Source organism: Cyprinus carpio, chromosome A3 (genome assembly GCF_018340385.1).
Source record: "Cyprinus carpio isolate SPL01 chromosome A3, ASM1834038v1, whole genome shotgun sequence".
Classification (NCBI taxonomy): domain Eukaryota; kingdom Metazoa; phylum Chordata; class Actinopteri; order Cypriniformes; family Cyprinidae; genus Cyprinus; species Cyprinus carpio.
This window is the reverse complement of record NC_056574.1, coordinates 13665954-13678081: the sequence shown is the minus strand read 5'-3', so window position 1 is coordinate 13678081 and position 12128 is coordinate 13665954. Positions and strand designations below refer to the sequence as shown.

At 37.4% G+C, this 12128-nt stretch overlaps 2 protein-coding genes across 8 annotated transcripts in view; both read left to right on the top strand.

Moving 5' to 3' along the window:
* Positions 1 to 704: 704 nt before the first annotated feature.
* LOC109048799 (kinetochore-associated protein DSN1 homolog) lies at positions 705 to 5331 on the top strand. Its single transcript, XM_019066470.2, has 11 exons — positions 705 to 807; positions 1114 to 1144; positions 1350 to 1614; positions 1705 to 1778; positions 1897 to 1969; positions 3087 to 3168; positions 3265 to 3315; positions 3421 to 3492; positions 3600 to 3747; positions 4360 to 4447; positions 4787 to 5331. The coding sequence occupies exons 1-11, from the start codon at positions 776 to 778 to the stop codon at positions 4867 to 4869; spliced, it is 999 nt and encodes a 332-aa protein (XP_018922015.1). The 5' UTR covers positions 705 to 775; the 3' UTR covers positions 4870 to 5331.
* A 3736-nt stretch (positions 5332 to 9067) lies between these two features.
* Positions 9068 to 12128, top strand: part of LOC109048869 (pre-B-cell leukemia transcription factor 1-like) — a 34126-nt gene continuing 31065 nt past the window's right edge. Inside the window, exon 1 of one of the 7 annotated variants that reach the window (XM_042719297.1) lies at positions 9068 to 10282. In XM_042719297.1, the coding sequence (XP_042575231.1) occupies positions 10098 to 10282 (185 nt within the window). In that variant the 5' untranslated portion in view covers positions 9068 to 10097. The remainder of the gene's footprint in view (positions 10283 to 12128) is intronic. The other 6 variants (XM_042719299.1, XM_042719314.1, XM_042719313.1 and 3 more) reach the window with 6 other exon arrangements.

The window sequence follows — 12128 nt, the reverse complement described above, 5'->3', positions numbered from 1 at the left end:
TGAATATCATTTGAATATTATTTTTCAAAAGAAAATGTTCAGGGTACGGAGGGCCTATACTTTCAGAAAAATTTTAAATATGAAAATACACTAAATATTAGTTGCTTTATTTTACATTTATTTTCTATGCACTATTTCCATATTTTTTTTTTTCTTTTATAAATATAAGAAAAATAAACATTCAAAAATAAATAAAAATAATTTTGCCAAAATGGGATGCAAGGACGTAAGTAACAGGATTGCAACCTTTTTGATCATATATGGTAAGATATTTTTGCCAGTATTTCTGATATAATTGTTTTTTATAAACAGAAAATGGAAAACAACCAGAAACAATACTTGTTTGAGGGGAAAAATAAAACGATTGTGTTAATTTCATGTTTTTTTTGTTGTTGTTTTTTTTTACCATTTAAGCTATTTTATTTTTTATAATAATATTAATATTAGTTGTATTAATAATAATATATTCATCTGAAAATTAAGATGTCCTTTATCCCCTTCAGAAGTTTACTGAGCACTGATGCTTCCAGAAAGCTTATATTTCCCATAAATGAAATAAAATGTGTTTACATGATTGTACATCTCTCCTGTTACAATTTTAAGGAATACTTTTTTCATGCAAAGTTTAGTTTTATATCAGATAATATATGATCAAACATAAGTGTCGCAAACCAAAACACGCTACTGTAACGTGACTACAGTTCCCATGAACCCTCACGGCGGACATGAAAATGGGCGGGGCTCATTTGAGTCTGCGCGCGGTCTTTGAAAGAAAATGGCGGAGCTCCAGGGTGAAGGATTCGAGCTGTGAGTGTCTTATTATTTACAACATGGGGCTATATTCCCTAAATGTTTCCCACTGACACGTGATAATAATTTTTCTGTATAAAGAATGTCCTTTCATAAATCACAGCTTTTAGAATAGCGTTTAACGCCGCTGTTGTTGTCAAACAGCTAACGTAAACTCGCCATACCAAGTTCTTTGCCTTGTTAAAGGACAAAAACAGATAACCGTTGTTTAAAATACATTACAGTAAACCGGATGCATTAAACGAGTTTGTGTAATTTATTCGCTGTGTTGTAATGTTCATGACCATTTAATCTCTCTCATAGGAGTGATGCCAGCAACGTCAGTGTTACCAGGGTAACGTTAAATCTGTTTTCGGTTGTTTTTGAAATGTAACGTAATCATCTCATGCTTAGTGCCTGTTATATTTTGAGACTGACTTTGCTTTTAAAATGTCATTATGCATTGTTACAGCTTCTTTAGTCGTGTGAGAAATGCACAGACAACCACTGTACAGTATATGTATCTAATGCTGTGTTGTTTCCGTTTCAACTAACGCTAGGTCTCAGAAGTGTCTCATGGAGTCAAACGGCCTCATAATAGTAACCACATCTCAGGTCCTCCTCAGAAATCACCGTGCACGTCGCCTGCTCCTGAAACAATGCAGCGTTTAGGAGAGGAGGAACAGCCGGGGGACTCAGAGATGAGTATGAGGGAAAGTGGGACTGTTACGGCTCCAGAACGAAGCCGTCGCTCGCGGAGGAAATCCTGGAGGAGATCATCCCGAGGAAGACGCTCTCTGCCGGCCTTCTGCAGCTCCTCGCAGCGTGAGTGCTGAATCAAACACACTTTCACCAGACGTCATGCCGGAGCTGTTTATGATTGTGTTGATTTTCTCTTCTCTTTGTGTCTTGTAGCTCTGTGTGAAACCATCAGTCTGTCTTTGCCTGATAATGAGAGGCTGGAGATGCTAATTAAAGCTGCTATGCAGGTCTTTAAAATGCATATCATTAAGGAAATTAGATTCAGCTTTGTCATCGTGACCATGAATCCGCTTTCTTGCCTTTTCTGACTGAATCTAACCATTTATTTCCCTGCTTTGTGCGTAGAGGACAGTGAAGAGGGCCAGAAATAGTCTGAACACTGTTCCTGGGGTTGATGCAGAGACACTGCAGGCTCAAGGTAAGTCGGGGTGTTCCGCTCGAGCCAGACGTTCTGATTTCTACTTGTCCTGCAAACATTCTCACTAGCTTCATCACAAAGAAATGATGCTAAAGTTTTGGAATCAAAGGATTGGTAAGATTTTTAAATGGTTGATTTTAAAAGGCCTCTTATGCTGGCCAAGGCTGCATTTATTTGATAAAAACAGTAATGTTGTCAGATATGATTACAATTTAAAATAAATGTTTTCTATTTAAATATATTTTAAAATATAGTTTATTCTTGTGATGCAAAGCTAAATTTTCAGCATCATTACTGCAGTCTTCAGTGTCACATGATCCTTCAGAAATCATTCTGATATGTTGAACTGCTCAAGAAACATTTCTCATTATTTTCAGTGTTGAAAATAGTTATTTTCTCTTTTTATATATTTATTTATTTATTTATTTTATTTATTTATTTATTTATTATTATTATTATTATTATTATTTATTATTATTATATATTTTTTTTTTCAGGATTCCTTGATTAACCGAAAGTTGAAAAATAATTTCATTTAACTTAAAAATATATTTTAAAATATTGAAAACTCTTTAGTTACAATATATACATCTTTACTTTCACTTTTGATCAATTGAATGCATCCTTGCTGAATAAAAGCATGGATTTCTTTAGAAAAAAAAAAACTAAATACTAATCAATTGCCACTATCCTTCAAACCTACTCATTTAAAATATAATAAAATTTAGTATGATCACTTATTCTTTATATTTATATATTTATATATATATATATATATATATATTATATATATATATATATATATAGATATAGATATAGATGGATAGATAGGTAGATAGATAGATAGAATCCAAAAAAACTTTTGCATGGGAGTGGTAGTGTAATTGGGGAAGTGTCATTTTCAACACATACTTATATTTCTAAACAAAATGTTTTCTAATCTCAACAAAACCTCATATATATATATTAGGGTTCTGCAGAATTTGCAAACAGTATTGAAAACATCACAGAAAATGCCCATACTTACTGAATTTTGTCCAAAATATAATTATTTTTATAATGAAATTATGTCCAAAATATATGTTGTGATGTAAATATGAATGCCATTCACTTCCAGTTGAATCTTTGTCTGAAGAGTGTGACAGTCTGGCTAAAGACATTAGAAGAGAAACTCAGAATTCACTTCCAACTGTTGAGAGGTAAAAGTAATTTTAATTCCATTCATCATTAGTCCTTCAGTCCTGAAGCACACTCCAGTTTATCACACTTCTCTCTCTCTCTCTCTGTATATGCAGTGACCCTGTTGTTAACGTGACCACTGCACGCATTCAGGAGGACATTAACAGGTAATTCTCTATCTGCTCTCATTCATCCAAGACGTTACAGTGGAAATCTAATTTACTTAATTTCTGTGTTCATCTGCCGTGGTAATGGTCTTCTTGTACTCATGAGTTACAGGCTGAAAGTATGTCATGGGAGTCGCTACTGAACAAACACCGGAGCAAAGCTGACGAACTAGACAAGTGAGCACAACTTCAGAAATACACCAGCACACATATGGATACAGAAGGATGCTCGGATTCATTCTCTTTGAATTTGTTGTTCGCTTTACATCTCTGTCCCGTTGCAGATGTGTGGAGCGGGGTGAAGAGAAGGGGGTGCCACTGGACCCATCATGCTTTGCCAAGTCCTCACAGAGTCAGCTCATTCTGAACAAACCTGACTATAAGGCGGTACTCATGGGACAGCAAAAACTACTCCGAAACATGGAGCTAGTGGTGAGACCACGATGCTTTAGACTTCAGGAGCCATAGAAATCAGTCAGGCCAGCAGTTCTGCCAACATTTTCACTAGTCAAGATTTTAGCCATTTTTATATTTGCTATTAATTTTTACATTTTTGTTATTAAATGTTATGATTTATTTACCATTTTATGGCAACTATACACCGGAGTGGCCCAAACGTTTTACTACAAAGGGCCAAAAATAAAATTGAGGGCTGTGAGCCAAAAGTAAATGTTGCATTACAATATAACTGGGTCAGAGACAAAAAAAAGTTATCAAAACAATAAAAGTTTAATTTAGCTACAAAATATTTCATACATAAGTTTGTGCCCTGTTTTTTTTATATGCATTTTTACCTTTATTTATAGAAGACATCCACTAAAATGTTATTCAATGTAACAAAATGCTTCATATCACAAGGTTTTACCCATTTGTCAGCAATAAGTTTTTAAAATATAATAAAAATTTATTATGCTAACTTATTTTATGTATTTTTATAAGCACAGGTCAGAATGTTTCATTTTTACATAAATATATTTGAGAGAAACGGTTACATGTCTTTTTCTTTTAAAAAGCTGTTTTGAGAGCTGCTGTCTTTCTTCACAGATGGACTCACAGTGTTGTATAATGAGGGAACTGCTGTCTTTCCATGAAAAATCACAGCTGCTGCTAATGGAGACCAGCACCAGACTAGGTGAGATACTAGCCACTTGAAAAATGAAATAATTACATTTATGTAAAAATGTATTCAAATAGAAAACTTATTTTATGTTGTAATAATGTTTCACAATATTACAGTTTTTACTGCATTTTTTATTAAATAAATGCTTCATTCAAAAAACACAAAAAATCTTACTTAGAAAATCACATGCAAAACATCAGCAGCAAATAATGTGCACTACTTACGATGTAAAGTCACATGAAATACAGTCCCAGGGAGCTGCCTTGATTGGGCCAGTTGGTTTTTATTTAGCCCTGTTTATTGCATTTAAACACTGGGTTTTGTTTGTTGGTTTATTTTTTTTTTTCACAGCTTCCAGGGCAGGATTTCAGAATCTCCCTTCATCTCCAGTCAGACAGCTGATAAAAGGACCCAAATCTAGTGTTTCCTCTTAGTTTACAGAGCTGTGATGACTCCCATAAGATGCTGAGCTTCCACAGGAAAGCTCTGTGATCTGATAGGACCATTTTGGTTATGCATTATTTCTTTTTAATCTAACATTTCTACTTTTTGCTATATCGAAATGCATGTCATTTTTATATTAACCAGTAATATAAATTCATACTAGACGTACAGGTGCATAGTCTGCTCTTGCTTTCTCTATGTGGACAGTAATATAAATTGCTGATGAATATTGAATCGTCTTCAAAGTCTGTGACTGTTTTGCTTCATGTCCTCGATTTAGTGAGGAAAGGTTCGGGATGTGTACTTGAAGCTGGACACTAGATGGCAGACTAGTTATTCACCTAGTTACTCAAAGCTCTACTTTTACCCGTGTTGTTTTTTAAAGATGGCTGTTTAGTGCTGTTTTGTACAATTGTAAAGATTTATGAATATAATTAAATGCCTTGACATTTGCTTCAGAGTTTTTTTCCAGTTGGGTCATGTAAAAAAAAAAAAAAAAAAGTTTTTGCCCCCAAATGCTTTTAAATAGTGTCTAACTGTCTAATGGACTAAGGATGATATTCATTCATCCATCACTGGCTTTTTTTTTTTCTCTTCTGCCCGAATGGTCAAATTGAATAAATGGTTTGTGCTGGTGTCTTGTTTCCAGGACAAACATCGCAAGCTTGTATTTATACGCTTTAAGTCATCATTATTAGCTTAAAGAAAAGACACTGTCCTTCGGGCTTTAGTCATGAGCTCTTTGAGGGCCTTTTAGCCGTCTATTATGCTTGTTCTTGTGTGTCCCGTGACCCCTTCCCCCACACTTCCAGCTCTTGTTCTCTATTCACCATCACATAGGGCTGCTGAGCAAGAAACAGGCTTAGAAGATTCCCAGTGATTTCTCCACTTCACATCCTCTCTGTTTATATCACATTTCCATGCCCACAAGACTAAACACAACCTGCTCTGGACTCCCATGGCATAATAATAGTATTTGAGTTTCAACAAGCGATGTTCGCTCTCAATACTGCGTCCGCTTTGATCAAAGAAATTGAAGACAGACGTTTTAACGATCCCAAAAGAAAACCTTTAACCGTTTCAATCTCAACAGCTCGAAAACGAGGTCATTTTTCTCTCCTGCACGCGCGGGCTGATTAGACTTGGCTTGTATTTAGTTTTCTCTGTTAATGTAGGGATGGAGGTGGTGTAGCAGGAGAGTGAGGTTAAGCGTTAGAAGCACTGGGGGTGGCACAGCAAGAGGGATCGATTCTTATTTAGATGAAAATGAGGCTCAGCGCTTGTGGGCCGAGGGTGCATCTGCCTCAAACAGATTTAAGTATACCTATTCACAGTCAAGAGGGCAAAAACTATTCTCATGGTGGCAAATACTTTTAAATTAAATGTCGGTTGACAAAGATTAATGTATGCATGTGATGTATTAGTTGCCTACGTAGACGCACTCTCAAAAATACAGCTTCTTTATCTGGTTCCATGAAGAACCTTTAACGTCTATAGAACCTTTTAATTGGACGAAATGTTCATCATGGAAAAGGGTTCTTTTAGAACATTAAAATGTTCTTTTTTTTAAAAAAAAAAAAGGTTTACTGGAGGGTCCTTTGAGGGACCCAGTATGGTGGTTCTATATCATCACTGTGAAAACCCCCTTTTGGAACATTGTGTGTAAGTCAGATGGTCCTTTTGCTACTGGACATATTTAAGGAGTAGTTCACCCAAAATGAAAATTTGCTGACGATTTACTCACCTTCAGGTCATTCAAGATGATGATGAGCTGACCTGAAATTTAGCATCACATCACTTGATCACCAGCGGGTCCTTTGCCATGAATGGGTGCCGTCAGAATAACAGCTGATAAAAACATCACAATAATCCACACGACCCCAGTCCATCAATTAATGTTTTGAGAAGTGAAAAACTGCGTGATTGCAATAAACAAATCCATCAAGACATTTTTAACTTCAAACCTTTGCTTCGGGGCTGACATTTTTTGGGTGCACTGTTCCTTTAAATCATGCTCCATTTTCAGTAATTAGTTGAAATTGTGATATTTGTAATAAACAAAAATCTTCATTTTAAAAAAAAAATGTAAATGCATGTCTTATGCAAAATAGGCATTTGGTGTCTACTAGTTTAAGATTTATATATATATCATTTTGTGGTTCATTTTACCACTGCGCCACAGGACCGCGTTGTCCATCGGTTAGGAAATGAAAGGAGAAAGATGGAAAGAAATATAGATTTACAATTACTCAAAATCTCGCTGTGCGAAAGCAACGCTGTGAAAACGAGTTCAGGTTACAGTTTGTTCTCTAATATTTTCATTCTCACTTCAGATTGATTAGTGTTAGATTGTAGCCGAGAGATGTGCTACGCGTCAGCATAAACCAGGACCACTTTTGTCCCATTCCTCTCTCGGCGCACACATCATCAAACTCCCATTGAAATGCTCCAGGCTGAGTCTCTCCCCTCCACATATTCCAGCACCCATTCATCTGAGAAGCCTGTCTTTTTTCTCTGAGTGATGAACTACCCCAAAACATCCACGTTTGCAAAAAAAATTGGGACTACTTATTTTTAATCTGAACTGTCCATGCACTTGAAAAAAGACATTGATTTTAATAATTGATGTTATACTTAGCCATATATAGGGAGAAAAACATGAAAATAATATTAACATTTTGTTAAAGTTAATTTTACTTTGTAATTAAGTGAATACTCTGGAGCTTTTATTAACTTTATTTATATATACATAATTACCATAAAGGTTTAGAAAACGTGTGTACATATATATACACTCACACACTTTCTCTAAACCTTTTTGGTAATCTATTTTCTTATGCATAAAGTAATGCACACACTACACAGGTTATATTTTAAAGGTATAGGCTAGTTCACCAAAAAAGTAAAAAAATCTGTCTTTTACTCATCCTGATGTTGTTCCAAACCTGTATGACTTTTGTTCTTCTGCAGAACACAGAGATGATATTTTTAAAAACAGATACGTTTTTTTTTTTTTTTTTTTTTTTTTTTTGATAGTATAACAGAAATCATTAGTTGCCAAAACGGTTTCATTATTAGCATTCTTCAAAATATCTTCTTTTGTGCTCCACATTTCCGGTCCTGTGGCCCAGTGGTAAAATGAACCAAAAAATGCTATATTTAAATGTAAAAAGCAGTAAGGACATCAATTGTCTAATCTGAACACAACTTTCTTCTGAGGCACATGAAAGATTGTTTGAAGAACGTTGATAAAACAAGTTTAAAACAAGTTTAGTTCTCGTTAACTTCCAGTGTAGGCCTATGGACCAAAAAAAAAAAAAGTCTTCCTCTTGTGCAGAAGTCAGTCAGTCATTCAGGTTTCTATCAACATGAGGTGAGTATATGACAGAAGTTTCGATTTTGCGTGAACCATTTCTTTAAGTGCAAAATTTAATTCAATTTTCAGTTTTTTTAATATATGCCTGTAAATGACCAGAAGAGTATTCAAAACAGCTGCTCAGCTAAATATTATAATGTGCATCGTAAATACACCAGTAGCTTGCAATTTACCCAAAGACATGTTATAAAGCTGAACGTTTTGTCCTTATTTGTCCAGAACAGGAAGCATAGCACCATTATCAGACATTTTGAATGTTGGTTTCCGACCATTCAGGTAAGCTCGATTTGCATCTTCTAGGCATTTCATATTTTGTGATATATTAACAGAAATAGTTTTGGTCACAGTGGTTCACTGTGCTTCGTAAAATACAAAACCATCCACTGAAACGCCGATTATAGAATCTGGACACTTCTGCACTTAAACCACCCTTACATAAATTACCATGTTTTTACTACAGTAACACTGCAATTATTAGCAGGCTTGTTGAAGGTTCATTCTTAATAACCCATCAGGGGAGTGAGTGAATACATTTCCAGTCGTAATTATAGTTTCTAAAGACAACAGCTTGTGTGAACCATAGCTACACTGATCAAAGCACAGCAATGGGGCGCCATTTATTGTTTTACCTTTGGTTACCATGGTCTTGCACAAATACTTCGGTTCACCTATGGTTACTAAACAAAAGCCACTTCCACAAAAAACGTGCATGCGATGTGTTTGACAGAGACGCGCAAGTTGTTTACAAACGTGCGTGGACGTGCGAGGCGTGTGCGCGTTCGGCAGCGGCTCTTTTGTGCGCGACGATGACGCACGGGCTCGTATGCAGTAGCGTGAACGCGCGCAGTGGTGCGCCCGCTCAGAGGGGGAGAAAGAGCCGCCGAGGAGGGCAGAAACACAAGAGAGGGGCAAGTCTTTCTACGACAGCACCGCGGCTCGGGAACAAACCAACTGAGTAGAGCTGGCTGGAATGGAGCTGAGCGTTGCCATTCTGAGCCGTTTCGAGTCGTCTATCTAAGCCGGGGCATTTCGCGTAGAGCCTGGGGGCCAGTTTGCTGTTGGTCCCGGGGGTTTGTGGAGCCCGTGTGAATCTGTTGCTAGCAGCGCTCGAATGCTAGTTAGCCCCGCTGCTAAGCAGCTAGCCAACGCTGCGAGTCAATTGTGTCGGAGATCTCGGAAATACGTGTAAAAAAGCGGTTACGCTCATCCGCCGCTCTCGGGACGCGTTTTGACCGTTGAGTTTTTGCTTTTTCCTAAGTGAGGGACGCTAATAAGCGAACGCTAGAGTTTCAATTTCGATTTATTGTCAGCGGAGAGTTTTTTTTCCTCCTCTCTATTAGCTTGTTAGCTGCTCTGCTTGGTTTAGTCCAGCTTGTCGGAGATTTCTACTGTAATATCTGTCAGCGACTACAGCCCCTTGTTCGCGTATTTGTGGACATGAATGATTGTATCGCGGACTGAGAGTCGTTTAGAGAAGCGATGCTTTGAGATGCCGCGCGTGGGGTACTTCATGTTTCCAGGGACGCTTTTATTTTCTTGTTAGACTGCTTTATGGGAGTGCTAGTGTGCAGGGTTATGCTGTAGATAACACTAGAATTAAAACATCGTTTTTCTTCCCCACATGCGAACCGCTTATCCACCTTCATCCATCCACCGCGCGTCGTTTTGATGTGGTTAAAGCCCACGTTTCAGTCGCACTCTCGTTGTTTTCTCATCTAGTGGTCCGCTCGGCTCCACGCTTGTGTTCACGCCGTCCGTGGTACATGGTCGCTGAGACAGGGCGCTGAAACACGCTTTCATTGGTTTGCGGCGGGGAAACGGCGAGATTCGGCTCGAGGTATTATGGATGATCAGACCCGAATGCTGGCTGGCCTGGGCGGACTCGGCGGACTCTCTCAAGCCGATGTGGGTGACCCCGATTCGGTTCGGAAGCAGCAGTCCCTCGGTCAGCCGCAGCAAGACATAGGGGATATTCTCCAGCAGATCATGGCCATCACCGACGAGAGCCTCGACGAAGCCCAGGCGAGGTAAGACCCGTGTGAGGACGAGAACAGAAGCATGGAGGCACTGTTTGATGCATACTTCATCAGTTCTGTGAGGGGCATTACTATAGATCAAATCTACATCTCGTTATAAACAGCGGCTGAAAATCGCATGTGATAGAATGCATTGCACCTTTTGTTTACGTTACATTTATACAGTTTTACTAGAAGAAGAAAATAATACATGTAAAGTGTTTAATTAATCACATTTGTTTGGGCGTTCTTGCATCTTCCCTTTTCAAGTTGTTAAAAGTTAGCGTTGCGGTGTTTGTAGTTTTAATGACTCGCTTTGAAATTAATAAGCATAAATGCATTTACTAAACATTTGGTTGGTGATTACGTAATGTACTTAATTAACGTTATTATAATGAGAAAGCAGAACAGGGGTCCCTGTGGCTGAAAATGATTCATCATCTTTTGATTATAAAGATCTTTGCCGATTTCTGCTCAAATAATACACTAAATATGCACCAAACTGATAATAAGACTACATTTATGCAAGTATTGTCCCCTCCTGGCTTTGGTAAATAGGGCCAAAAAAGGCTTTTAGAGGTCAACCACTATGTTTGTTATCAGGAGCCCATGGGCCCTGTGAAGCCATTTGGTCTAAAGTGAGCGTCTGCCAGATTGAGGCCCCACTAGATAAATGAATTGGATTAATGTGCTACCTCGTCATTAGCATAGATAATCAGCGCGCGCTTAATTAAGTCATCGCCGTCAAACAGCGTCTGATTTAAACTCGAGATGAAAGTAACCGACAGGTTTGACGACTTTCCCGCCTTTTCCCGCAGATTCTGCGCGCGTACAGTCGGCGTTATTCTATTGATCTCTTATGGCTAGCTAGTGACCTGCGATCTGTTGAAAGGTCAGCTCGAGACACCGATCCTGGACAAAAGCTGCCTTTTAATGAGGGATCGTATGTGCGCGTATATGTGTCATTAGCTTGTGATTTTCCACCAAGCCTTTCGACCACCTGGTTCTCGTAATTAATTCACTTCTCTTTTACCCTCCTCCTCCTCCTCTTGTGTTCATCCTTTTCATTGTGTGTTGGGCGCAATCAATTCTCCTATAATGTGTGCGCGTGTGCAGCTGTCCGCAAATTGAGTTTCTATTAATGAGATGGTACACGCAAACATATTGCCTTTATGTCTATACTGCATTTATTGGGTCATAGAGTGGACTTTGTTTCACTTGTGCAAAAGACCCATGAGTTGAATGTTGTGTTGATTGTGTGTTGGTCTATTTGAAAAGGGTTTTGAAGGTGTTTGGATGAAGACAAGTCTTCTAAATAAGGAATTACTCATCCAAATATTAAAAATTCTTTCATTAGTTTGCTGTATAACCTAGCTGCTATTTTCCAAGTCATGAAAGTGAATGAGGACTAATGCAGTCAAGCTCCAGAAATCAATAAGTATAATTAAAATGATAGTCCATATGAATAGTTTAAGTCTTATGACACCATATGTTATGTTAAAAAAATAAATAAATAAGCATAGACTGTAAAAATAAAACAATTTTTTAGTATATTTTACAAAAACAAAAAAAAAGCTGATTCAGTAATTCACTTTAAAAATGTCATGTTTAATTCAATGTGTTACTTGCCATTTCTTTTTAATTGTGAAATTTACCAATTTCTGAGTGAAAATTGTTTCAACACTTAATTTCTTTTGCCGTAGAGTACAGGGAGAACTTTATTTAAGGTCTTTGACAATGCAAAAGTTAGGCCCAAAATTACTTCCATTTGTATAACATGAAGCATTTCCTTCAACTAAGTTTTGAAGCAAGGGGAGTCTTTCAGTGTAAGAGTATTTTTTATTGCATGGATTATACT

Bases quoted from the DNA above. Each gene is read 5' to 3' on its own strand.
- LOC109048799 (XM_019066470.2), top strand. From the start codon at position 776: ATGGCGGAGCTCCAGGGTGAAGGATTCGAGCT. The intron at 1,615-1,704 runs GTGAGTGCTGAA...TGTGTCTTGTAG, and splicing joins CTTCTGCAGCTCCTCGCAGC to CTCTGTGTGAAACCATCAGT. The intron at 4,448-4,786 runs GTGAGATACTAG...TTTTTTTCACAG, and splicing joins GGAGACCAGCACCAGACTAG to CTTCCAGGGCAGGATTTCAG.